This window comes from Eupeodes corollae, chromosome 1 (assembly GCF_945859685.1).
Source record: "Eupeodes corollae chromosome 1, idEupCoro1.1, whole genome shotgun sequence".
Classification (NCBI taxonomy): Eukaryota; Metazoa; Arthropoda; class Insecta; order Diptera; family Syrphidae; genus Eupeodes; species Eupeodes corollae.
In genome coordinates, this window is record NC_079147.1 from 220912575 (window position 1) to 220939568 (window position 26994).

At 36.5% G+C, this 26994-nt stretch overlaps 2 protein-coding genes and 1 long non-coding RNA gene across 6 annotated transcripts in view; 2 read left to right on the top strand and 1 right to left on the bottom strand.

Annotated features, from left to right (window-relative positions):
- The first annotated feature begins 1447 nt into the window (after positions 1 to 1447).
- LOC129939619 (raf homolog serine/threonine-protein kinase Raf) lies at positions 1448 to 14278 on the top strand. 4 transcript variants are annotated; one of them, XM_056047701.1, is made up of 7 exons: positions 1448 to 1719; positions 3910 to 4477; positions 11994 to 12509; positions 12575 to 12706; positions 12759 to 12908; positions 12969 to 13342; positions 13411 to 14278. In XM_056047701.1, the coding sequence occupies exons 1-7, from the start codon at positions 1637 to 1639 to the stop codon at positions 13991 to 13993; spliced, it is 2406 nt and encodes an 801-aa protein (XP_055903676.1). In that variant the 5' UTR covers positions 1448 to 1636; the 3' UTR covers positions 13994 to 14278. The 4 variants fall into 4 exon arrangements, with proteins under 4 accessions (XP_055903676.1, XP_055903678.1, XP_055903677.1 ...); XM_056047703.1 differs by having other exon boundaries at positions 1451 to 1719; positions 12575 to 12712; positions 12795 to 12908; XM_056047702.1 differs by having other exon boundaries at positions 1451 to 1719; positions 12575 to 12703.
- Positions 14279 to 19102: 4824 nt separating this feature from the next.
- Positions 19103 to 26994, top strand: part of LOC129938839 (uncharacterized) — a 204390-nt gene continuing 196498 nt past the window's right edge. The window contains exon 1 of the long non-coding RNA XR_008780488.1: positions 19103 to 19170. This is a non-coding gene — a long non-coding RNA (uncharacterized LOC129938839). The remainder of the gene's footprint in view (positions 19171 to 26994) is intronic.
- On the bottom strand, positions 23821 to 24922 carry LOC129938838 (zinc finger and BTB domain-containing protein 14-like). Its single transcript, XM_056046631.1, has 2 exons — positions 24692 to 24922; positions 23821 to 24632 (listed from the first exon to the last, which is right to left on the bottom strand). The coding sequence occupies exons 1-2, from the start codon at positions 24818 to 24820 to the stop codon at positions 23865 to 23867; spliced, it is 897 nt and encodes a 298-aa protein (XP_055902606.1). The 5' UTR covers positions 24821 to 24922; the 3' UTR covers positions 23821 to 23864.

A 26994-nucleotide genomic window follows, 5' to 3' on the forward strand; every position in this document is an offset into this window, starting at 1 on the left:
TCCCCAAAGATATAAAATAAAACAAAAATCCAATGAACAATTATTCCAACCATATACACATACTATATATATAAATGTAGTTTTTATACATATATTAATTTTGCTTTTTAGAAAGCCAACCCAACCCCTTTCCATTTCCATTTCCAGACACGGAATATAGTAAAAGTGTCCTTGACCTGTTGGGTTTCCTGGCTTCTCTTTTCAGTATCGGTTTTTCTGTTATAGATGTCTGTCAACAAGGAGGCTGGCACTGGCACTGGTACTATGGCACAGTGGAACTGGAACTGGCAAAACGAGCAATAACCCACCCTTTCTCGCAGCATAAAGCACAACCACTCCACTCCAGCACCATCGCCCGGACTTAGCGAATTTATCCCTGAACTGAAGTAACCTTGTTCAGCTGATATGTTCTGTGTATGTGCAAACAAAAATGCACTACCTCTCTCTGGGTAGCAACAGCAGGATTCAAGGAGCGCGTAATTTATCCCACCACCTCAACCTCAAACGTCTTTCATCGCACCACCCACAAACTCTTCTCTACCCTCATACCTATTATTATGTTCTAAAAAGGTTTATCGGATATTGGTGACTTCTTCTTTTGACAGTCCTAACGTAAATTGTATTGTGAAAAGTTTCTTAAATTCAGTGAAAATATGTACCTATAAAATATACATAGATGTAGATATAAACACATGCGATATGAAAACCACCAGCAGCAGGTTTACGATAGTTGTCCTTCAGAATAATACTCTACTCTACTCTACTATGCTGCTAATACGAGTCCTAGTATACTACGAGTACGACTACGAGACGACGACGACGTACTATAATTCTGCGCCTATTTTCTATATCTTTATAGCATGCTTCCCCCCAAAAAGGATATGCTATGATGTGCTACGCTCTATATATAATACACTCATTGGGTGGTGCATTTTTGGGTGGCATATTTACCCCTGATGTCTATATCTAGTGCAAACTATCCACGAGGTTGTGGATAAAGGACACAGTTCGTGGTGAACACTGGATGCTGTCAGATGGTTTGTGAAAAAGTGTATTGAATATTTATTTTGTTATTAGTTTTTTAAAAGAAAAATCTTTATTATTAAGTTGAAAGTTTTATTTGAAAAGTGAGTTAAAAAAAAGAGTATACCTTTTTAAGAAAATGTTCTAATCTCTAATCAGTTTAATTTGTATAAAAGTTTCTTTTTCAAATGGATTTGTTTTCTCGTCCTTCGGAACGTAAGACTTTTGAATTCAGCAATTTTACCTTGATTAAATATTTGACATCCAAGGACTTCAACCAGAAAATATTTTCTTTTTTTTCTGTATTTTGTGATTGAAAGGTGATTTTTAACGACTATTTGTTGACCGTTACAGGAAGTGAAAGTTAAAGAAAGAAATGCACGTAATTATGTACATATGTCCATATAGAGAAACCAAAAGTACTAAAATTAAGAGTGAGTTGCTTATAATTTTTAAATGATAATGAAAATTTAAAAAAAAAATCAAAAAATGAAACAATTCGTTGTGGATAGTGTCTTAGAAAAATGTGCAGTGAAAATAAGGTTCAAGGTTTTCTAAAATTTAAATTTTACGAACAAAATCCAAGGACTTCAGAGGTGATGTTTTGTGAAAAATGTTGAGAGTTAGAGTAAAAGAGAAATCAATAAAATGGAAAAATAGCGGTCCCCTGCTTTCTTCAACACAAAATCAAAAAATGTAAAACTTCTTTCAGTTTTGTATTTGGAAATAATTTTAAATTTATTCACTTTTGCTATAATTTTGTTTGCTTTATTTTGTTTATTGTTTGATATAGAGTTTTATTTTTTTTTCAATATTACAGCATTATGGGAAATAGAACAATTTTAAGTGTGAACAGGCCCTAAAAATTGGGATTGAGTTTAGAACAAATCTTTGTATTTAAAACCTATAGTACTTTCATCGTGGGTTCTTACGGGGGCAGCGCCTATTGTCTACGGTGACATTAGCTATTGCAGTTTTTTCTAACTTGGATTTTTGTATAAAATCTCCAACGCCACCTTGTGTCTACGGCAAATTTAAATCATATCTGCCATATGATACTACTATAGACTTCACATACAAAGAAACAAATATTTGGGTTTGTTAAAAGTAAAAAATATTCCCTTATCTATCTTTCATCTCCTTAAACTAGTGTGTGCTTATTTAAAATATTGATTGCCCTTGATTCAATCAATAATCATTTTGTTTTAGTTTCCTGCCACCCTCTTAAAAAAATGTAATTATAAAAGATCTTCATGATTGCAAATTATGGGAAGTGCCATAAAACACTTTTTGATGACAAAACAGACATGTTCAAAGTGTTCAAACAATTTTATCATAAGAAAATGTATAGTAAATTTACATGTCAATGTTTATAAATTTTGTCCTCCTCTGTCTCCAAACGTTTTTCTTTTTTACAGTATTCCTATTTTTCTCTTTTTCGGCCAGTTAATAATTCTAAATTATCTGCCAATCTGTCTGAAAAATATAAATTGGCATGTTAACTTTTTTTTATATGTTATCGCTTTTAAATTTCTTTAACATAATTCTATTCTTGACGTTTATGAAGAATTTTAAATGATTTTTTTCTTTTTTTACTTTTTTTTATTCACACTCATTTTTCTGTTATCCCCAAGAGGAGATGGGGCCCTTTTGGGCAATGAGAGTACATGAGCAAGAGTGATATTCAAAAGATGGGTGAGTGTTAGAGTTTTTTTTTTTTCAAATTGTAAAGTCCTAGAAAGTAAATCATTTGTGGAGATTTAGAAATACTTGGGCTTCAAGTTAAAAGCTACAGAGAGAAAAAATTTCACTAGGTAGCTCTACTAATATTTGTCACTAAGAAGCATATTTTTAAAAGTTAAAACGAACGTATTTTAATTCTTCAATTTAATGAAGAAAATGACATTTTCTTGTTCGCAACCGAAAATGGCGTTAAACAATAACTTGAATTCAGCATTTGTCATTGTTTGACGTTTATTTATGCATGTTACTTAATATATAATCCAAACTCCATACACTTCAGTACTTCACTGACTCTCCATTTCTTCTGACTTTAAGCTTATTGCAACCGTTATTAGTTTTTAAATATTATTCAAAGCTAAAAAATTCGATCACGAACATATAATGGCAATTTGTTTTATTCGTTATTTGATTTAAAATATCCCTACGGCATTGAACACTGCCATAAAATACTTGTGTCAAAATCGAAAATTCTCTCTTCTCTTCTCTTTCCATACTCCCATTTCACTTTTCAAAAAGAAAAACAGGTACCAACAAAAAAAACACATCTGTCACTTTCACTTGCTCTTTTGCTTCATCTGCTGTCGCTGTGCGGCTTGTCGACGAAAACTTCGGCTAGATAGTGTAGAATAAGTTTTCAGCCCTTGTCGCGGCATAAATTAATTAAATATCAATCAATTAACCTGTGAATTAAATACGAAATTGTCCAAACATGAAGCAGTGCAAGTTGTTTGTATAAATTTTATATCGCAAAAGTGCGAATAAAATACCTGAAATCGGGCGAAGAAAAATCCAATAAAAATTTTCTTTTCGCAAAAATCAAGAGCGAGAAGGAACATTTATTTTACAAATGTGAAAATTTCCCCAACCACTTCCATTCCACTATCGTTGTGTGTTCTCTCTGTCTAGCTAACAGCTAAAGTTAAATAAACTAGAGCCTTGCCTGCTTTTGCAGCTGCTTGCTCTCTCCCCTGAGCGAGCCGAGCCGAATGAGTGAAGAAAAGTGCAAAAGTTTATTATTTTGTGTTGTTTTTTTAAGTTTTCGTTTGTTTTGCAAATCCAAATAAGTTTAAATAAAATGTAATAAAAAGTGTTTTTGTTGGGACTTTTTGATTAAATTGTACTTTCTTCTGTGTTGGGAAAAAGTTTAACGAAAATCGGTGTTGGAGGAGAGGAAACGAAACCTAGCAAAGGATTCAACAACAACAACAACAATAAGATGAAGCCCTCACATACCGGCGTAACTACTACGACAGCATCGGTATCGGCAGCGGCTGCGGCAACCTCGATGGTGACAACAAACACTCCGACTCCTAGCCGGGGGGCTTGCGAAGGTCCACCGCAGCTCCAGCACCAGCACAAGATAATTCCGTCGACGAAGGTATCGTTTGCATATGCTGCGCAGTGTTCTGCCGACGAAAAGATGTCCTCATCGTCCACCGATGAGAGTGACGATCTGTTGGATGCAGTTTCCGAGGAGCTGCGGAACATCCAATCGGTGATTCATGTGACCAGAGAGAACATAGACGCATTGAACGCAAAGTTCGCGAACTTGCAGGACCCTCCGCCGATGTATGTGACAGAATACCAGGAGTTGACCTCCAAGCTGCACGAACTCGAGAGCAAGGAACACGAACTCATCGACCAGATCAATGCTCAACAGGACCATCAGTATGTGCCCGACTATCATGAACTTCACGCTCATGTGTTAAACGTAAGTCAAGTGGTTAAGATTTATTTTTTTATTTTTTTGACGATTGGGACTGGGATTGGAATACAGAAACAGAAACAGGAAGCTATGAAAATTATAGGTATTCTCCTTGAAAAGGGTGTGTGGATGATATCGAGTCGAGATATCAAACGCAAACGGGAATGGGATATGAGTTGAGGAGTATGAGATATGAGTGTGACAAGTACACACATCTTTGATGGTGGTCTTCTCTTGGTCTGTGCACTGTGCCTTTTCCTTTATATGAGGGCCTGCGCTTTGATAGCCTTTATTTTTGGATACTTCTTTTTCACGTTTGTTTTATACTTTTTCCTTAATATTCCTTAAAAAGAGACGCAAAGGAGAAATTTAACGAAAAACAACAACGACAACGTAAAAACGACGACGACGACAACGACGAGTATGTTGCTTTTCACAGTTCAGACAGCCACAGCTCTGACGTCCGTGAACTTAATTGTTGTTATTGTTGGTTTTACAACTGTAGCCCTTAGTGTATGCGGAATTATGTCCTTCGAGTTTTATTGGTCATTTACGTTGTTAGGGAAATGTAGAGGTTCTTACCTTCTTCATGAAATGAATGTTTATAAACTGATTTGAATCCAATTGGGAAAAATCTTCTTGATTTACCTTCAATGATGTTTATACTTTTAACACAATTTTTAAGAATACAATTTGCTGAAATTTTTGTTTCAAAGATAAAATGGGCATCGCTCAGAAATTTTATTGATTCCTCATTTGGAATTTGACTTAAGAGTAAACTTGTAAGCATTTCTAGAACAATTGGTATTACGGTTGAATTGTTTGAAGGGAGAAATGCAACTAGGTATTTCACTGGAGCATTGGTTGAAAGGATAAAGTAAAGATAAACATTAGACCTTGCGGTGCCCAGTCCAAGAGTAGTAAATGTTTCACAAGAAAACGGTCACCTTTCATTTTTAGAGCCCTCTTTTGAATTCCGTCCAAGAAACGCAATTGGTTTATTTTAGTTGCGTTCAAAGTTTTAGACGAACATAGGCTTCATAACCAGAACAGAAGGAGTAACAGAAAAACCTTGTATCGTCGGTGAAAATCTAAACACTTAGCATTTTTGATAATGTCAAATATTTGATCACCCATGTAAATGGTTTGTGGTGCACATACTAAGAACTGAAAGCTGTTCATTCTCCTCAATGCAAGTACCACCCATGGATAGTAGCATTTAGAGAAGGTTACACTTTTACGGTAGTAGACAGCATGGGGTTTTTGGAGCATTTAGAATTTACAAGATTTTTGGTTCTCCATTGGACAATGCTGTTCAGATCAGAATTCAGTGAGTTTATCAAAAGCTGCTGTTGGTACTCCACCTTCAAAGAAAAAATATGTGAATCTAAAATAAAATATGAAAAACCATGTTTACTGTATAATAAGTGGGTTTAAAGGTTTAGACAAAAGATCATTTATAAAAATTAGGAAAAGTATCTGAGACAAAACGTAACCCTGGTTTACATCAGCGGAATTTTTGTGGATATCAGATTTCCGCCCAATACCACTCAAATAGACGGCTGGAAAAAATAATTCCTGACTCAACAAAGAAGTTCGTCTAAATACCAAATGCATGCATTTTCGATAAGAGAGCAAAATCTCTTAATTGAAATATCAACGCCCATATTCGACGGACCAAATTTTTACATGACCAACAAATTACGGCAAAAAATACTGCAATGTCCCAAAAGCAGTAAAACTTTTTGGTCATTTATAAAAAACATGAGGAGTTCTTCCACTTCATCGGTTGCTACGCTCGTTGTCAATAAGACTCCTTTTGTTAGCTTTTTAGAGAACGCAAATGTTATGAATCCGCCTGTACTTGAGCGAGTTAATGATTCTATGGGGCAAATCTTTTATCGTACTCATACTGTAGCGAGAGTTCTAAAAGATCTTAACATACATAAATCTGCTGGTCCGGATGGTATCCCTGATATTGTTCTGAAGAATTGTTCGTCAACGCTGGCTCGCTGTCCTAACCCTCAGGTCTTGTTCCGAGCGGATGAAAAACCGCATCTGTCCAGCCTATTCTAAAAAAAAGGCGAATCTTCCTCACCTTCTAATTACCGCCCGATTGTACTTACGTCCCTTCTTTCCAAGGTCATGAAAAGGCTGATTAATTATCAGCTCAAGAAATATCTCGAAGATCAACAGCCTCTTAATGACCGACAGTACGGCTTTCGAACAGTGGAGCAAATCGTTACATTAAGATTATTGCACTTGATATTTTAAAAGCATTTGATAGGGTTTGGCATCAGGCTCTCTTATCGAAAATGCGTGCTTTCGATTATCATGAATCCCTCCTTCATTGGATTAGTAATTACCTTTCGAATCGTTCAAAACAAGTTGTATTGGATGGATTCAAGTCTAAAAACCATAAAATAAATGCTGGTTTGCCCCAGGGCTCTATTCTATCTCCAACACTCTTTCTCATTTTTATTAACGATCTCCTGTCTGCAACTTCTAATCCAATACATTGTTTCTGAGGATAGTACTCTTAGCTTTTCATATTCGTTTTCAGATTCCCACTGCTCTTCTTTGGATGTGGAACTGCAACGACAAAACATGATAAGCTCATTAAATTCCGACCTTAACAGTATTGTACAATGGGGAATAAGAAACCGCGTAGAATTTAATGCTTCGAAAACGAAATGCTGTCTTGTATCGTTAAAGCAAAATATACCCCCCTGCCACTATCCACTTGCATCGAGGAAACTGAACATCTCGATATTCTCGGTATGTGTATCACCAACCACCTTTTGTGGAACGATCACATACGCGATGTCGCCAAAAATACCGCAAGATATTTGTGTTTTCTAAGGCGATACATCCAGTTTTTCTCCACCTCTGATCTGTCTGTTATTTACAAGACTATTATATGTACGTCCAAAGCTTGAGTGTAACTCCGATATCTAGGCTGGTGCTCCTGCAACTTACTAAAGCCTCTTGAATAGTATTGAACGTAGAGCATTCATATTGATGCTCTAGAAAAATAGCCAGTTGCATTTCTCCCCTCAAACAGTTCAACCGTAATACTCGCGCTTCTAGGAATGCTCATCAATATACCCTCGAGCCCAACTTCAGTCGGACTGTCAAGTACAGAGATTCGTTCTTTAGCCGTACTATACCAATGTGGAATGCCTTATCACAATCTGTCTTTCCCAGCCATTGCAATATTCAGGAATTCAAACCAATGTGCACCGACATATCTTTTCAACCACTCTCTCCCTTTCGTAGTGCTCACACTGTGTCTACATAATAAACGTAGTATTATCATTTTGAGCTGGCCAATATTTGCCGTGGTCAAAATCTAAGCGATCTTCCTTGCGATCCTTCTGTGGCTCGATAGAAGAAACTTCTGAAGCCTCCAGGTAACGAAAATTCTTCCAACTAATCCAGCGATGCCAAGCTGCTTGAAAAATGCAGACGGCTTCTGGACAAATTCAAGTAATGAATCGTTGAACTTACTACTGGACACTCACTTTCCTGGTAATTCTCTTACCAAAATGTGCAACAGTTATATCCGTTCAAGTCCCAAAACAATATATCCACAAGGTCTTAACAGCTTCAAACTATTTAAATCTGCAGGACCAGATGGAATAATACCAGCCGAACTACAAACAACTTTAGACATAATTGCACCAATCATTGAGGCAATTTTTACCAGTTGTCTTTACATGGTCCATATTCCCTTGGCTTGGAGAGAAGTTAAAGTTGTTTTTATAGTTGGTATAAACAACGTAACACACCTTAGTACGCACCATCGAATATTCCCTCTATCGTAAAGAGTTCACTATGGTTGCTTTCCTTGACATCGAAGGTGTCACATCTATATTCACATCTGCACTAACATCTCTAAACATAGACAGTTCGCTTGGGGAGTTAATTCATTTAATGCTGACTAGCAGAATAATTAACACAAAACTGGGCAACTCTTCCGGCAGACGATTCGTTAGTAGATGGTCACTGCAAGGTGGTGTGTGTTCTATCCACTCTCCTTTGGAACCAAGTGGTGAATGAAATCCTAACTAGTCTGGATGCGGAGGGTTTCAGAGTGATAGCCTATGCGGACGACGTTGCTATAGCAGTTTCAGGAAAGCATCTTACCACGTTAAAAGAACTCTTACAAAATGCCTTAGACAGACTAATACTTTGAGCTGGTCGGTGTGGACTGAGTTTTAACCCATACAAAACCGATTTAGTCTTATTTTGGGGAGATACAAAATTCCATTTGCCAACCGTCCCTATATCGAATTGAAATTCTCAGACTTGTCTTAAATAAAAAACTAAAATGGAAATGCAATGTACAGGAAAGAGTCAAAAAAGCTATTGGTAATAAATGGGGCTTACAGCCCACGGCTTTACTACACACATTGCTAATTACACAGATTTTAATGTACAATCGGTGTGGCAGTATGGTGGACTACTTTAAAGAAAGCTATAAACCGCGACAAATTAAATAAAGTCCAACGTTCAGCTTGCCTATGTATAAACGGATCGCTTCGCACGACCCCATTTGCGGCACTGGACACCTTACTCTACCTAACACCTCTTGATATATTTAGCAAACAAATAGCTGCAAGCTCTGCTATTCGCTTCAAAGCTTCGTCGCAGTGAATTAACAACAACATCGGCCACTCCGTAATTCTTAGGTATTTAGAATCAATTCCAAAGCACACAGACTACACCATCCCGCAATTGAAATTCGACAGAAACTTCCAGATTTCTATACCTCCCAGATCTTTTTGGGAGTATAGGACATTCTTGGAGGATGAGTCAATCCATTTTTACACAAATGGTTCAAAAACAAAAGAAGGGGTTGGTGGAGGTGTGTACTCTGAACGACTGAAATAAAGTCTCTTATTCCGCCTTCTCAGTCATTGTAGCGTGAGCCAGGCGGAGCTATTGGCGATAAAAGAAGTCTTGTCCTGGCTTAAAGAACACGTGATATCAACATCTGATATCCGTATTTTCTCAGATAGTCAGGCCGCTATAAAATCTCTGGACTCTGTCTCTACAAACTCTATAATAGTCCATAACTGACGATCATCTGTAATGAAGATAGCACAACAGTTTAATATTCAGCTTTGCTGGGTGCCGGGCCATAGAGACATTCAAGGTAAATGTAAGGCAAATTAACTCGCCGGGAATGGTACAGTGCAGACCATCCTACCACCTTTGGCAAATGCTGGCATACCCATCGCTACTTGTAAATTGTTGCTAATGTAAGACGCTATGAAGAAGGAAAACTCCAGGTGGAACAACATCACCACGTTTTAGGTCACAAAAAAACATCTGGCCAACACTAGATTTAACACGTCTAAGGTGCTTGCTATCTCTAGGCAGATGGCCTATAAGCTCGATAGTAGGTGTCATAACCGGACACTGTCTAATAGGAAAGCACGCCAAACGGGTACGCGTATTCTTAAATGACGAAGAAGAGGAGGAAACAGTTCTAACCTAACTCGAACCTAACCTTGGTCAAAATGTACGTTCAAAGAATGCAGTTGACCGCAAAGTAAGGCCCTTATATTCACTGAACCTGTCCAATTTCAACGCGTTTATAAAGCTTTTATCGTTCCATTTGTAGTAATGGATCAGTTTAACGTGTCAATGTCAAAATATGACAGCTTTATTAGTGTCCAACCTTTTATTCGGGTGGGTGTCGATAAATGTTAATATATTTTTATTTATAAAACAAATATTCTAAATTTAGCAATAAATTAGTTTTCACTTACATTTTGCTTAGAAAAAATAACAAACCAGACATCAAAAATAAAAAATCCGCTGCATTTTATATGCGGATCTGAATTGTATAGAATGAATGCTTTCACGTAAATAGAAGAATACCGCGCAGTATTACCGACGTTACCGACATACACAGATTCACTTCGAATGAATAGAAGAATAATGATTAGTGAAAATTCAAGTAAAATTCCTCCCGATGAATAGCAGTATAGGCCTGTTAGTCCCTTAAGTTTTGTGAACGTGCCCATTATGTGTTCTGAACCTGCCCAATGTCCAATGGATATTCAAAACTAAACTTTTCATTGAAAAAAGCTATTTTTATTAGAATTATTATCTAGTCTCAGACATTAGATTTCTCAAAAACCCAACTAGTTTAGAGTTTTTTTTCTCAGTATCTCAGTTAAAATTGATTCAAAATTCATTCACTTAGGTTCTTTAGTACCCTTTTCATGCCATAGACACAGGACAAAAGGGTTGGATGAAAGTACATAGGTTTAAGAGAAAGAACTTAAATATCGCAATGACATGGAAAGACAGTGTGACAAAAGACAGGTTCAGACAACATAAGGGACATTTGCAGTCAACTTTATTTTTTGAACGAACTTTTTGAACAAGGCAACTTGTTAATTTTTCAAGTGTCATGAATCTTAAATTCAGAACTACACTTTAAAAACCTCTACCTTAAGTTCATATAACAGAAACTAACAAAAACATTATTGTCTACAAAACATTCCTTTCAGGCAACCTACAAGTCCGTCACGATTTGTACTTCGTATTGTAAAGAAATATTACTTATTCCTTTTTTAAATTGGCAAGGAATTCTTACAAAAAATATTAAATGAAGTTTTGCAAAAAATTAATAAATCATAGAGTAATAAAGTTCAGCTTTCAGTTGAATGAAAAAATATGATCAACTGTCATTTTGACATACGCAGACTTGACTTAATAGACAAATGCAAATAGGTATATAACATAAGAAACAATTTTGATTAGATAACTTTAACTTATCTTTCGTGTTTTTAAATTCAATAAAATCAAATTTAAGACACAATTTGAATGATTTATATTTTTATTTAAATACTGAACGATTTATTTCATTTTGAATTCGTGTGTTTTTACCGAGCAGCTGATTGTGCAACGTCAAAATCATACTCCACTAACTTTATACCCGAATATTTTACACTACGTCGGGAGGGAATTTCACCTACTTTTATCGTTAGATTTAACCAATCAGAATCCCTTGACTACGTAGCCACTAGATTTGTGAATGCGACCATTTTTCTTGACTAACTTTCCAGTCAACTTTCAAATAAAGTTGCCTTAATTAAAAGGTAATTTTTTGACAGCTACCAATCAGATACCAGGAACTTGATTTACTTTCAAGTCCCTTATGTCGCCTGAACCCACACAAAGTATTCCACATTCGCCTAGAACAGCTAGAGAACAAATTTTTTCACTTGACATTAGGGCCACAGATAGGTTTGAGGGTATACTGATTAGCATTCCTAGAGGCCCGAGTATTACACTTAAATTGCTTGAGGGGATAACACGATGGATGCAGTGGGCATAATCTATTAAATTAAAATATGTTCCTGCACCACTGTGAAGCGTATAAACATTGCTTCGTTAGTATAACTATTCTTAAAAACATAATCCACTCACATAAAATGTAAAGCTTTAAACTCCATTAATATTTTTTTCTTTTGTATTTTAAAATGTCAACACATTAAAGGCGGATATAAGACCACCCAAAATCCTTCTGCGTGCACATTTACCCAATCAGCAAAGAACATCTGTTGAAGTCATTCCCGGAGTTCGACTGCGAGATGCTCTAACAAAAGCACTCAAGTTACGTAAACTAACCCCAGATATGTGCGAAGTTGTGTCGAGCCCAAAAACCGGCAGTGTACCTATATCATGGGACATAGATCTTGGTTGTTTGCACATAGACGAAGTTCATGTAAACGTACTGGACAAATGCCCAATAATGACGCATATATCACATCAATTCATACGAAAGACATTCTTTTCGCTGGCTTTTTGTGAGGGATGTCGTCGCCTCTTATTCACTGGATTCTATTGCAATCAGTGTAATTTTCGGTTTCACCAGCGCTGTGCTGACAAAGTTCCGACCTTGTGTCAACAATTTCCTATGGATAATTACTACTACCAGAGACTACTGGCTCAAAATCCCGAAAATACAGTTGGCATTTTACATCCGGGGAGTGGAGTTGCATTAGGATTTCATGTAAGTGACGGTATACACTTAAATTAAATAAATACAAATATGTATGTATTTTTAATTATTTATAGAATCGCCATCCTCGTACGATAAGTCAACAAGATCGATCGAATTCGGCTCCCAATGTGTGCATAAATAACATTCGACCGCTAACAGATGCCCAGAGGACTTTGGCATCACAGGCGCGGGGACCCTTGCAGGTAGTAGACGTACGTAACCAATACATTTGATATTTAAAACTCGCAAATCTTTTAGAATCACATAAACAATGATCATTCACATTCAACACAGGCATCACCGACAAGTACACTCAAGCACGTGAAACGGGCTAGGGCACGCTCAGCAGACGAAAGCAATAAAAATCTTCTATCACCTAGAGATTCCAAAGGCTCTGAAGAGAATTGGGTAATAACTTCTATCTAAAATAACAATAAATATAAAAATATCTAAATTCCAATTTTGTAGAATATCCAAGCGGAAGAAATTCTTATCGGTCCGAGAATAGGTTCGGGTTCCTTTGGAACGGTATACAAAGCGCATTGGCATGGTCCTGTGGCTGTGAAGACGTTAAACGTCAAAACACCTAGTCTGGCGCAGTTGCAGGCATTTAAAAATGAGGTTGCTATGTTGAAAAAAACCCGTCACTGCAATATCCTCCTCTTTATGGGCTGTGTAAGTAAGCCTTCGCTGGCGATTGTCACACAATGGTGCGAAGGCAGTAGTTTATATAAGCATGTGCATGTAAACGAAACAAAATTCAAGTTGAATACGTTGATTGACATCGGGCGCCAGGTGGCCCAGGGAATGGATTATCTTCATGCCAAGCATATTATCCACAGGTTCTTTATTCTCATTCTCAATCTCATTGCTTTTGTGCTTCATGCCCTAAAATTTAATTCCTTTGCAGAGATCTCAAGTCAAACAATATTTTCTTACATGAAGACCTGTCCGTAAAAATAGGCGATTTCGGTCTGGCTACGGCGAAGACGCGATGGTCGGGCGAAAAGCAAGCCAACCAACCTACAGGAAGTATTCTATGGATGGCTCCAGAAGTCATCCGGATGCAGGAACAAAATCCCTATTCATTCCAATCAGATGTTTACGCCTTCGGCGTGGTGATGTATGAACTATTGGCTGAATGCTTACCCTACAGCCACATCAACAACAAAGATCAGATTCTGTTCATGGTCGGACGGGGTCTCCTTCGACCCGATATGACGCGAGTCCGCTCCGATTGTCCGCAGGCTTTGAAACGTCTCGGTGAAGATTGCATTAAATATGACCGCAACGACAGACCGCTGTTTCGGCATTTACTTAACACACTCGAAAACATGTTGCGCACATTGCCGAAGATCCATCGCAGTGCGAGTGAACCCAACCTCACACAAACCCAACTACAGAACGATGATTTTCTATACATGTGTCCGAGCCCAAAGACGCCTGTGAATTTCCACAATTTCCAATTCTACAATGGCGCCGGCAACATCTAGCGGTATTGTTTCCCAGGCGATCTGCAAGAATTGGTGGCAGCAGAGACAGCGGCAGATCGTAGTAACTTCAAGAGTGCCAATTTCCGAACAGACTATAACTTCTGGACTAAGGTCATAGCTTAGAACAGAAGTTACATCTAAATCACGTTTATAATCCATCAATTAAGGAGATTTAAGACCAACAATAGAGACTTAACGCAAGCACACTGTAATATTTCTTCAACTACATTTATGTATTTATTTTTGTTTATCTTTTAATTATTAATTTTTTGTATTGTTAGCGTCGACTGTGTTTTATTTTTTTTCGATTTAATTTTTTTTACATATTTGAGAAAAGTGGAGGCCCTCCTAGTCTCTACGAAAAAAAGAAAAACTGTTCATACAAATGTTTCTTATTTCGTTTCATTTTATTTTCCTAAACAAAAAAAAAACTGATAAATATATTCAATCCAAATTTAAAAAAATATGATTGTTAAAGATATACAACAAAAAAAAAGAAAATTTAGTAAGAAGAAAAATAAAAACAACAAATCATCAGAATAAAATGCAATTATTGTAAAGATTTAGAATTTTAAACTAACAAAATGTATGTGAAACAAAAAACTATGCATAAACAGGTTACAAAAAAAAATGGAACTAAAACAAAATAAAATATAAACAAAATCAGCAGGAATGGAATAAACTTTATATTGTGTGATACAAAATAAAACAAAAACAAAAACAAAAACTGGAACAAAATCAACAAAAACCAGAATAAAATTAGAGTAACAGTATAATTTAAGAAAAACACTTATAGTTGAATATCAATGATTGTAAGGAAAATATTAATTATAAATTAATTATAAAAACAAAAAATACAACAAAAACAAAGTGAATGCTATTCAAAATAAAGAAAAGAACATTAAATATTCAATTCTATATTTTTGTGATTGGATCAAACAACTTTGTGGGAAAATGAAGAAGAAAAGTACAGGGCGGTTAAAAAACAATTAATGTTCATTTAAATGTTGAATTTCAGGCAACGGCCTAGTCACTGTAAAGCTTCGGTTCCCATCGAACACAGAAATCAATCATCAGTAAGCGTGCTTAGTAGACAGATGGGGGACCGTCTCGAAACCTACCGCGTGCTGTTGTCATGTGTTTCTTTCTTTCTGTTGTTCTTTCTCTTCTGTCCTTCTGTCTTGTGTTGTAATCACCTTACATAGTCTAGTCCAAAAATACTCCATTATGGTAAATGGAGTATTTTTGGTCTAGTCGTTCAAGGTGCTGCGTCCTCTACTCTGTAAATGTATGTGCTGTGTTGCGTGTAATGTAATGTAATTTTCAATTTAGTAAATTTGTAAAGGATAGTTTTTTTGAAATGTAGTTTTCAATTTTGCATTTAATTTTTTGGATTTTGTCTTTTTTGACAGCTGTCTCAGTTTGGTTTGTCATTTCATAATAAATAGACTTACTCCTTGCAAACCCTTATCCTTATAATACAGCTTAGTTGTGGCATTAGCATAGCATTCAATTATTTGCTATTTATTTCTCCTTAAAAAACAACACGTTATATCAATTCAATAGGACACAAGCGTCCACAGGTTTTTCTCAAAACCCATCTCTGTCTATCAACTCCTATTCTCACCTCCCCGTGGTGAACATCGGGTGCCTAGTACCTTAACTGTAGGAAATACGATGGGATGGGCCGGGCAAAAAGAGGATGAAAAACTGCGATATTTACTATGGTGATTGCTACCGAGAAAACCAACTGCGCTTATTTGGATACGGCTTTGTCATTGGAGCCAGACTTAGGCAACAAGTCTTGAGCTATAGATGCAACAACGACTTCCTCATGAGCATCCGCATCAAGTCTTAATTCGGCAACATTAGCATAATATGGGCTCACGTTCCACAGATGAGAAGGATGACAACACCAAAGATATGTTTTTCGAGCTCTTAGACAAAACATGTGAGCTTGGCATTAAAATAGCCATGGACGATTTTAATATCGTAGCTAGGAAGAGAAGACATCTTTGGTAAAATAATCGGAAAAACAGCCTGCACGACAACACTCCCGACAACGGATTCAGGCTCATAGATTTTGCTACGGGCAAAACGTCATGGTAGCCAGTACGTGTTTTCCACACCTCAACATCCACAAAGGAACTTGGAGATCTCCAAATCAATCTACCGTCAACCAGATTCACCATATTGCGATCGACGGCAGACACGCTTGCAGCATCATAGATGTCCGAACTTTCCGAGGAGCTAACATCAACTCGGACCAATAATTCGTTGTAGCCAAGGTAGTACTTGGGGTTTCCAGACCCAAACAAAACAGGGAGATGCTGGGTGAAGGTACAACGTCGAACGGCTACAATCGCAATAGATCGCCAAATCCTTTTCCGACCGAGTTACAAGTAACCTCTCTCGAAGTTCTCTGCCGCCAACACAATGTATCGAAAACCAGTGGCAACATTGCCAAGATACAATCAGAGAAGCCGCCTATGATGTGCTGGATTTCAAGCAGCCACCAACAAGGAACCTCTGGTCTGATGAGGCACGCAAAGCGGTGCTGCATAAAAGGACGAGAGCTGCTCATGAGCTCTATGAGCAGAAGAGAAACGCCGACTTCTCAGAAAGGAAAAGAGTGGGCATGAGAAGCGTGCGGTCGAAGGTGTAGAGGGGTTTAAAAGCAGGAATGAAGTTCGACAGTTTTATGAACGGGTGAAACGAAATTCACAGGTACATAAACCTAGAACCGAAGGCTGCAAAGACGAAAGTCGAAACATCATAGTGGACCACTTTTGCAGACTGTATAACGGCGACGACGAACCTAATTCCGCCGTCAGGCAGGATGATCCATTCAACATAGACGACAAAAGTCAACAATAAAGATTGGCATATTTAAGCTGAAGTCTAATAAAGCCGCTGTAGCGGATGGCTTGAATGCCTAGCTCTTTAAAGCAGCTGGAGATAAGTTGGTTAGGAGCATGCAACAACTTATCTGTAAGATATGGTCGAAAGAAAGCATGCCCGATGAATGGAACCTCAGTATTGTTTGCCTGATCCTTAAAAAAGGAGACCGTCTAAACTGCACCAACTATAGAGGAATCAGTCTATCGCCTATAAAATCTTCTCTGCCGTAATATGTGAACGTCTAAAGCCCATCGTCAACAACCTGATAGGTCCTTATTAGTGTGGTTTTAGACCAGCAAAGTCCACAGTCGATCAAATATTCACATTACGACAGATCCTGGAAAACACTCAAGAACACCAAATCGACACCCACCATCTTTTAATCGAATTCAAGGTAGCATATGACAGCATTTACAGGGAAGAGCTGTAGAGAGCCATGTCTAGTTTTGGCATCAGTGCCAAACTCGTACGTTTGAGCAGGATGACTATGGAGAACTCCATAAAGCTCCATAATGGTTGGAAAAAACTTAACAGAACCTTTGGATGTCAAAAAAGATTTTAGACAAGGTGATGCGCTTTCATGCGATTTTTTTACACACGTCAACACTAGAGGCACTATCTTTCAAAAATCTGTCCAATTACTAGCATATGCTGATCATTGACATAGTCGGAAGAACTCAGCGTGATGTCAATGGGGCTTTTGTGAGTATTGAGGCAGAGGCGGCAAAAATGGGTTTAACTGTTAATAAGGGCAAAACAAAGTACATGCTGACGTCTTGGTCAAAACGTTACCATCGACTGACGTAACTTTGAGGTAGTCAAGGACTTCGTCTACCTAGGCTCCGCTGTAAAAGCAGAATACAACACCAGCGCTGAGATCAAACGCAGCATAACTCTTGTTAACCGCTGTTTCTTTGGACTAAGAAAGCAATTAAGTGGTAAAGTCCTCTCTCGAGGGACCAAAGTGTTGCTTTATAAGACCCTTATCATCCCCGTCCTGCTATACGGTGCAGAAGCATGGACTTTGACAAAAGCAGATGAAATCACCTTTTGTCGTTTCGAGAGAAAAGTTCTTCGTGTGATCTATGGTCCCGTATTCATCGAAGGGGAGTGGAGGAGAAGATGAAACTACGAGCTGTACGGGCTGTACAGCGACGTAGACTTAACCAGAAGGGTAAAAGTACAACGACTAAGATGGCTGGGTCACGTAGAGCGCATGGAAACCAATGCTCCGGCAATACTTCGAATCCACACCCACAAACAGCGCAGTAGAGGAAGACCGCGGATCAGGTGGCACGCACAAGTGAAAAGTGACCTCACCCAACTTGGGGCGCGAAACTGGAGACATCTAGCTAGGGACCGAGCTAGATGTACAAGTCTGTTGGGTGAGGCGTTAGTTCACACAGGACTGTAGTGCCACTTTAAGTAAGTAAGTAATGGGTGGGGTTTTTTTAGCTGGTTTCTAAACTAATAAAGCAACCATTCCTCCACAACTAACGATGTATGTTTAGGATACGGTACGGACTGAACCTCATAACATAACATTTCCTCCTTCAGTGAAACGCAAATTGTCTGTCTTCAATTGCGTATTGGGCTTTCATCAAACAATATATCTTCTAACAGACCCAAAAAACATAATTCATATGACTTAAAAAAGAATTTGCCAAAAACCTCACATTTTAAATATTAAAAGCAATGAATTACTTATTTTCATATGAGTGTATGTCCAATTTTGGGAGTAACTGTAGGTTAAGATACGACCAATAGCCGGTCACTAGGAAGCTTCTACTCTGAAGTCCGTTTATTGTCTTTATAATCGATTCAAGTTTTTCATCCTCCTAAATATTTAAAAATATTATATAATATGCAAGTAAACCTAATTATCACTCAGTTATTCTCATTTTAAAAAAAAGTTTTCAATCTAAAAAAGTTGTTAATCGTTGCAAATGAAATACAAAAGCGAATAAGATAAATTTACCGAGAATCGTTTAAGTTGCTCGCAGCTCGATAAGTCGATACTTGTTTAACTTAAAAACGATACTCGCTTTTAGTTATTTTCCCTTTTGGCTTTTTAATCCTTCAGAAACCTAAGTTTTTCCTTTAATTGTCTTTAAAAATATAAAAAAAAAAACATAAATTGTGAATTTTAAGTGATTGAACTCGAAAAGGTAATAAAATTAATCTGGCAACTAAAAATATGTGGGAAACAGAGCCGAAGAAAGATTCCTTTGAATATACACAAACCCCCTTTGTTCTTTTGAATGGGACCATGAATTGTAAGCATTTTCATACAAAATATTATTATTTTTTTTTTAATTCTTATATTTTATTGCTCTTCATTGAATATTTAAGATTTTTATTTTTTAACATTTATAATTCTTTAATTTTTCATCGCTTTGGAGGTTGTAGAAGTCGGCCTTTGTAGTTTTGGTATGGAAATGACAGATTTCAACTTCCAATTGTTATTAAAAACGTACACGCTTGTGATGGTCCAATAAACTACATACATACATTTTAAAAATACAACATAGATAATAATATCATATTTGAATTGGTAACTCCTTGAGCACAGAATCATTGTTTATCATACAATTTCACTGTCGTAAAATAACTTGCGAATCACCAAAAGAAGTGAATTTAGGCGAATGTGCTTTTGCATTATCGTTTGCGAAGTTCTTAGCTAAATTTAGCCCCAATATCTTTAATTGTAATGTCGACCAACCTTTATGGAAGTTGATTGCTATCACATAATATAGCACAACACAATTTATTTTCTGACCCAAGTCGGAGGTAAATTCTATCCTTAATTTGTATGACACTAGTCTACACAATGTCGTTTTTTTCTGTGGCACAAGCAAAACTATCAGTTTTTAGAGGTTTAAGTTGTCCTGAATTCGAATCCAACCTTTTAATTTGTCTATTACATCAAATTGTAGTACTCGTAGCGTGATGGTAAGTGTTTAAGATTGAATTAATAAAAATGAATTGGAAAAAACAGTGCGTTGGACTGTCATGCAAGGGGTCTTGGGTTCAATCCCTGCCTGTGCTACCTAACTTTTTTCACTTGTGCTGCCTCTTGCCAGGAATTGACAAATCCACAAAGAGCAATTCTTGTCCTGAAAAAGTTCTTTCTCAAATTAGCCGTTCGGATTCAGCATATATACTGTAGGTCCCTTGAATCTCTGACAACATTACTCGCACACAGAAATAGTTGAAAGTTGTAAGTCACTAGGCCCTGGTTCTTCATGGAATGTTGCGCTACCTAATTTATTTATTTTATTTTATTATATCAAATTTAAAAATATGACATTTTAAAAATGATAAAAAAAAACAAAAACGGGGTTTTTAGGGCTACGTTACTCAACATATCTCTTCACAATAAATTGTATGATTATTTTGACTATATCTAAAGATTACAAAAACCTTCGGCCTTCTGGTTCCTAAAGGGATTTTACACTTTTTTAAATGCATTTCTCATCTTAAAACCCCGATAACTTCTTTCTTATAAGGTGTAACCAAAAGTGTGATATACCAAAATATCATAAGAAATTCCTCCGATTAAAACAAAAATTAGTGGCGCAACAGTCCGTTGAGAATTACGGTTTAGTGACTTAAAACTCTCAACCATTCCTGTGTGCGAGTACTGTTGTCAGGGATGGAGGGGACTTATAGTTTTAAGCCGACTTTAGGATCACACCCAAGACCTCTGGCATGACAGTCTAACGCACTAACCACCATGTGACAGGTACTCCGACTTCTTGCATAACAAATATTTTTCAACATAAAAGCTCTACAAATTTTTCTTTTCTACATCAGAAAACTTCTCCTGATTAGAGTGTGCATCTTAGACGACCTTGGGGTTGTATCTTTAATTTTAGGCATAACCAATGAGTGAAAATCAAACAATCATTCATCATCAGACTCATCGGAAGAAAAATTCAAAGTTATGTCTTCGCTATCAATATCTTCTTTATCAAGAAATACTGCTGGTTTCTGGGTCGCAATTCCGTTTAAGCATATCAGTTTTTTTGTCCACCCCCAGTGAAATGGGGAAAGGTTAATTGAAATTTGGCATATGTATATCGTTGCAACGATTTATTTGTTGCTTCCATTTTGCGACAAAAAAACCTGAAAATAAAATTTTTAACTAATTTTTAGTGTCTTAATTTTTTTTCCGAAGTTGTTTAAAATTATTTAAATATGTACGTATGGCAAGCAGAAGGTAACAACGCAAACGTGAACCATTCCATGGGGCGAATCTTCTTTCGCACTCGTACAGTTGCTAGAGTACTAAAAGAGCTTGAAATTCACAAAACAGCTGGCCCGGATAGTATTCCCGCTATTATTCTGAAGAGGTGTTCTTCCAAAGCTGGCAAAACCACTGCGTAAGCTTTTCCACCTGTCCTATTCTATACTGGTCTCTTTCCGATTGGATGGAAAACTGCATTTGTCCAGCCTGTACCTAAAAAAGGCGTCCCAAACGCTGGTGTGCCCAGGGCTCCGTTTTGTCTTCGAAGCTCTTCCTTATTTTTATAAATTATCTTTTGTCTGAAACTTCGAACCCACTGATGACAATACCCTCAGCTTTTCATATTCGTTTTTAGATCTCATCCTTGTTGTTCGGATGTGGAACTTAAACGGCAGTGTATAATACGGTCATTAAATTCTGATCTTGACAGCATTGTACAATGGGGAAAACTCAATGCTGTCTACTCTCACAAAAGCATAACCCTCCCCCAATGCCACTATCCATGAGTGGTACTTGCATCGACGAGATTGAACAACTAACAGTCCTAGTTTTGTGCATCACAAACACATGTTGTGGAATGATCACATATTTGACATTGCCAAAAATGCTACTAAGTGTTTAGGTTTTCTCCGAAGTTGCAAGAAGTTTTGTTCCCCTTCTGATCTGGTTCCAATTTACAAAACCTTCATTCGTCCAAAACTCGAATATCACTTCCATATTTGGGCAGGTGTCCTTAAAACAAGTTTAAGTGTTTTGGACAGGATCCAAACAAAGCTTTGAAGTCACTCGAACACCGCCGCAATGTTTCATGCCTTTCGTTGTTTTACCGATATTTTTATAAAGAGTGTTAGTTCTGTCAAATAAGCCAGTAGCATTCCACCCCCCCACCCTTCAAACAATTCAGCCGTCATACTCATACTTTTAGGAATGCTCATCAGTTTACCCTTGGGCTCAGTTTCTGACGTACTTTCAAGTATAGAGATTCTTTTTTTAACCACACATCGAGAATGTAGAATGCTTTACCCAACTCTGTTTTTCCCTATCATTTTAACATTCAAAACTTTAAAACCAATTTGCATCGATATCTCCTCTTTAATTCTTCCCTATTTTCCTAAAGCTCGCACTGTGTTTAAACTTTAAACATGTTAAGGGTATTAATAACCCCTTTAGTGCGCACACAATATACAAAAAACTTTATTTTGGGTATGAGTTATAAAAAAAACTTATCAAGATTTTAAGTTCAAAAATGCATTTCAAAAATCTCAGTGTGTCTGGCAAGCAGAAGTTTGAAAGTAAAACGTCTTGGACACACATTTTTGTAATCAGGGAGTTTATTAGATTTTTTTTAAGTATCACTCATGTGGTTATCATTTTTACCTCAAAATAAGAAAAATTATTATTTTCGAATGCTCTTTTCGCACCACGGCTGACAAAAAATTCTGCCAGACGGTTGAATTTGATAAAACGGTTCTGCCGGCTCTTAGACTACACGAATTCGTAGTAAGATCAAAAATAGCTTTTATACCATTCTGCATAAATACTTCAGCGTTTAATTATAAACGGTCTTATCTCATCAAGCTGACGAGATAGATTGATTTTGAAGTCGGATTCGAACTAAAACCATTAAAAACTTTAGAAAAAGTATAATTTGATTCCACCTACATTACAACTTGTATTATTTAATAACTCGAATTTCGAAGATGCCTAAGATACTAGAGACAATTTTGGATACACATTTCAATTGCTTATCTTTGGAGTTCCGTGTAAAATTCGGGGGTTTTCGGGTTGAAACAATATTTATTAAATTTTGTCCTGCAGGAAACGGTTAAGTTGGTTACTCTTAATGTTTTATAACAGAGTCGTAAAGTAAGAAACATGTAAACGGGAATTTTAGCTTCCATAGAAAATGGTTGTTCACATAATTTATTTATTCATGTTTTACGTACTTACTTACTTAAGGTGGCTCTATAGTCCGGGGCGGACCTGGGCTTCGACAAAAATACGTCTCCAGCCAGCTGGGTCCCCTGTCTCCAGTTTCGCACGCCAAGTTGGTTGATGTCTTCACCCACCTGCGTGCCCCACCTGATTCGCGGTCATCCTCTACTTCACCGTCCCTCTGGATTGCTTTCGAAGACATTCCGGGCTGGAGCGTTGATGTCCATTCGCTCTAAATGACCCAGCCATCTAAGCCGTTGGACTTTAATTCTGCTAGTTAGGCCAGTGTCGCTTTACAGCCCGTAAAGTTCATCGTTATATCTTCTCTGCCATTCTCCATCCATGTTTTGGGACATGAAAAAGTCGTAGCCTGCGGATGACTCATGTTGTATATAAATATTCATATATATGAGCAACTGTACTGAATTATTACTTTAAATATCAACTTAATCAAGTTATCAATTGATTTAATATTTTCCTGTTATCAAAATAAAATATTATTCGATTTTCATTTATATTATAATAAAGACGTTTCATAATTGAGTTAAAGGAATCCGCTTTTCATTCAATCCAGAGTTCCAAGACACAACAACTCATCAATTCAGTTTTTGAAAAATTCTGTCGTTTTAACTGTTGTTTTTTTCTTTTGCTTTTCCCGATTCAACTTAAGACTCTGATTTCTGAACCTGTCAATTACCTAAATTTGTTTTTGGTTTATCGAGCATAGAAATAAAAATTCTTAAACAGTGTAGACTTATTTTATTTTAATATGTTATTTTCTATTTTTCAAAATATCTCTTCTTTCGGGACACTTATAAGAACTGATGGTTTACATTTGGCTTTATTGTGATACTTTAACTTGCAGGCAAATGCAAATCCTTTCCCACATACATCACAAAAGAATGGCTTTTTACCTTCGTGTGCATTTATGTGTTGTTGAGCATTGTGCTTCCATTTAAACTCCATGCCACACACAGGACATTTAAAATGTTTGTTTTCATCATGTGACCTAACGTGTCTATTGCATTCTGGTTTAGTGGGAAATTCCTTATCACACAGATCACACTTATATGAAAATCCATCGGAATGCATCTTGCTCATGTGACGTTGCAAGTCGAACTTTGTGTGATATCTGTTGGGGCAGTGGAAACAGGTTAATTTGCCTTCAGCAAAATGTCGTCGCATGTGAGTGCGTAGATTTTTCAAGTGGTTAAAATTCTTTTGACAATAAGGACACTGGGAACCCGCTCCGGAGGAATGGACAGGTTCGACTTCATAAGTGATAGGAAGATCTTCGACAGCAATCCCATTGGTCTCTTCGTCATCGTCGTCGTGGCTATGGGAGGAATCTATGTCAGGTGGAATGGATTCACAATAATTTGGTTCTGTTTCGTCAACTTCAGAAGAATATTCTTTTGCTATGATGCTGCCTTCTAGGATGCCATGAAGCGTTTTGTCACTTTGTCGAGTTCTTATTCGAAGACTGTAGCTGATTTTCAAACATCCAAGACAGTCATCACAGATTTGATCAGGAAGACAGCTGTCTGGATTTATCTGCTCAAACATAATAAATAAATATAATTTAATGAAACTACATTATTATACACACATACATCAATTCCACAAATGTTTTCAATTGCTTCCGCTATGACCATGTTGTCACAGGATGAGAACAAATTGTTTAAAGTAATTGGCTGGGACAGACAGCAGCGACAAACGCCCGATATTTCTATATTGTTCATAATTTCTAAATATTAGTTTTTGATAACTTTTCGAAAATATTTTGGTGAATAAATTGGTCAACAAAAACAATTTATAAACAAACGCTCATCAACAACAACAAAACAAAATGTAAATGTCAAACTTCAAAGTGAAGTAAAGTATTTCGAGAATCGATGGAGAAAACTTAAAAATGCGTTTCAGGTTTCAGAAATTTAACTTTTTATTTCGATTTTAATTGGTTCTTTTTTAGAAAAATATTTAGAAAGTAAAATTATCAGGAATGATTTATATTTAATTAAAAACAAATAAATTGGGTGGCGCAACAGACCGTTGAGAACTATAGCCTAGTGACTTATAACTCCATTCCTGTGTACGAGTATACTTTTGTCAGAAGTGGAGGGGACCTACAGTTTTCAGCATCTGAACGGCTTATTTGAGAAAGCACTTTTGCATGACAAGAATTACTCTTGGAGGATTTGTCAATTCCTCTCAAGGGTCAGTGCCCGTGAATAAAAATTTGCTTAACTTAATATTCTCTTCTATTTTTCATCTACGAGTAGCAAAAATGTTATTGAAATGGAATAAGAACTGAATGAAATTGATTCGGTCGTTGAATATGGTCTACATGGTCTGCAACGTACAACAGCTGATGGTATTAAGACCTCCCTTGATCTTTTAAGACCGCCGTTGATATTTCCAGACCTCCTTTAATATTTCTATGCCTTGATTGATATTTTAGGACCTCACTTGATATTTTAGGACCTCACTTGATGTTTTAAGATCCCCCACTGAATTTCAAGACCTCTTCTGGAACTTCTCTCTTACAATTTCAAGGCCTCCCTTTACATTTCCAAACCCTACTCCCTTAAAATCTCTAGACATCTCTTGATATTTAAATACCTCCCTTGATATCTCTAAACGACCCTTGATATTTTAAGACCTTCCTTGGCATTTTAATATCTTCCTTGATATATTGATAATATTCCACACTCGATGAACTACTACGCAAAAAAAAAAATTGAAAACAAAATTAGACATTTTTAAATTGAGATGAACTCGAAAATTCAAAATCCGTCTAAATTAAAAAAAAGAAAAAAAGGCTCTCTCTTGTCTTGTTAACTTTTATTTACTTCTTCATTTTCAAAGCTTTTCATTTGTTTTATTTGTTTTTGAAAACTTTTCTAAACAAACTCTTAATTTAAATGAAAACTTCTCTTTATTACTGAAAAGCTTTTTAAAACTCTAATGTCCGATTTAATAAACAAACACTAAAAACACTTTTATCTAAAAGCTTTTTAAATTTTATCAGGCCTTTAAATTTGTTCAGTTTCACCAAGCTTAAAATGGGAAATTCCAGGGATATTTTTGTTCAAATAGAGTTCTCTTCACAACCTTGTAAAAATAAAACCCCTTTTTTCTTTCTACTAAGCGAATTGTGTGAGAAAGAACGAGAAAGTATTATATGTATATGACAAGAATCGCAAAATACTACGATGAATTTGAAATTACTGTCGCATACGCATTGATTGTTAATTTTTTGTTCCTATAAATTTCTGCTTCCGATCCACCAGGTTACAGAAATTAATGTGTGTAATCGATTGCTCAACAACTGATCCACAGATGCTTTGGAAAGTCGGAAACTCATTTTGACGCCAATATCACCATAGTCTGAAAATTGATTCTTGTGAAAGTGGGATACTCTGAAAATGTATCCTTGTGAAAGCTGGATACTCTTGAACGGCGAATAACTATATGTTGTTCTTCTTCAAAGATGACCAATCAAATATTCTAATTAAAAATCAAAATCATAAAAACGATATTATAAGTAGGTAGTAATGAATTTGTTTACTTACATATTCATTCTTTATCTCCAAATATTGAGAATACAAATTTTACAAAACAAAACATCAACTGTCAATCTGTCATACTCATTTTGTAATGACACTTTTAAAATTTAATGAGCCAAAAATGTGCATTTAGTTTTACAAGGTGTTTAAAAGCTTGATTACTTTAAAAACGTTTAGTGAAACCAAAATATCCCATTTTACAGTTTAAAATCCTGTTAAATGAATAAAATTGGACATAAATGTAATTAGCAAAGTTTATTGTTTGGTGAAACAAAAAAAAAAATACTTTACAAAATAAAAAAACTTTTCACTTTTCAGAACAGACTTTACAGAAAAGACCACCTTAC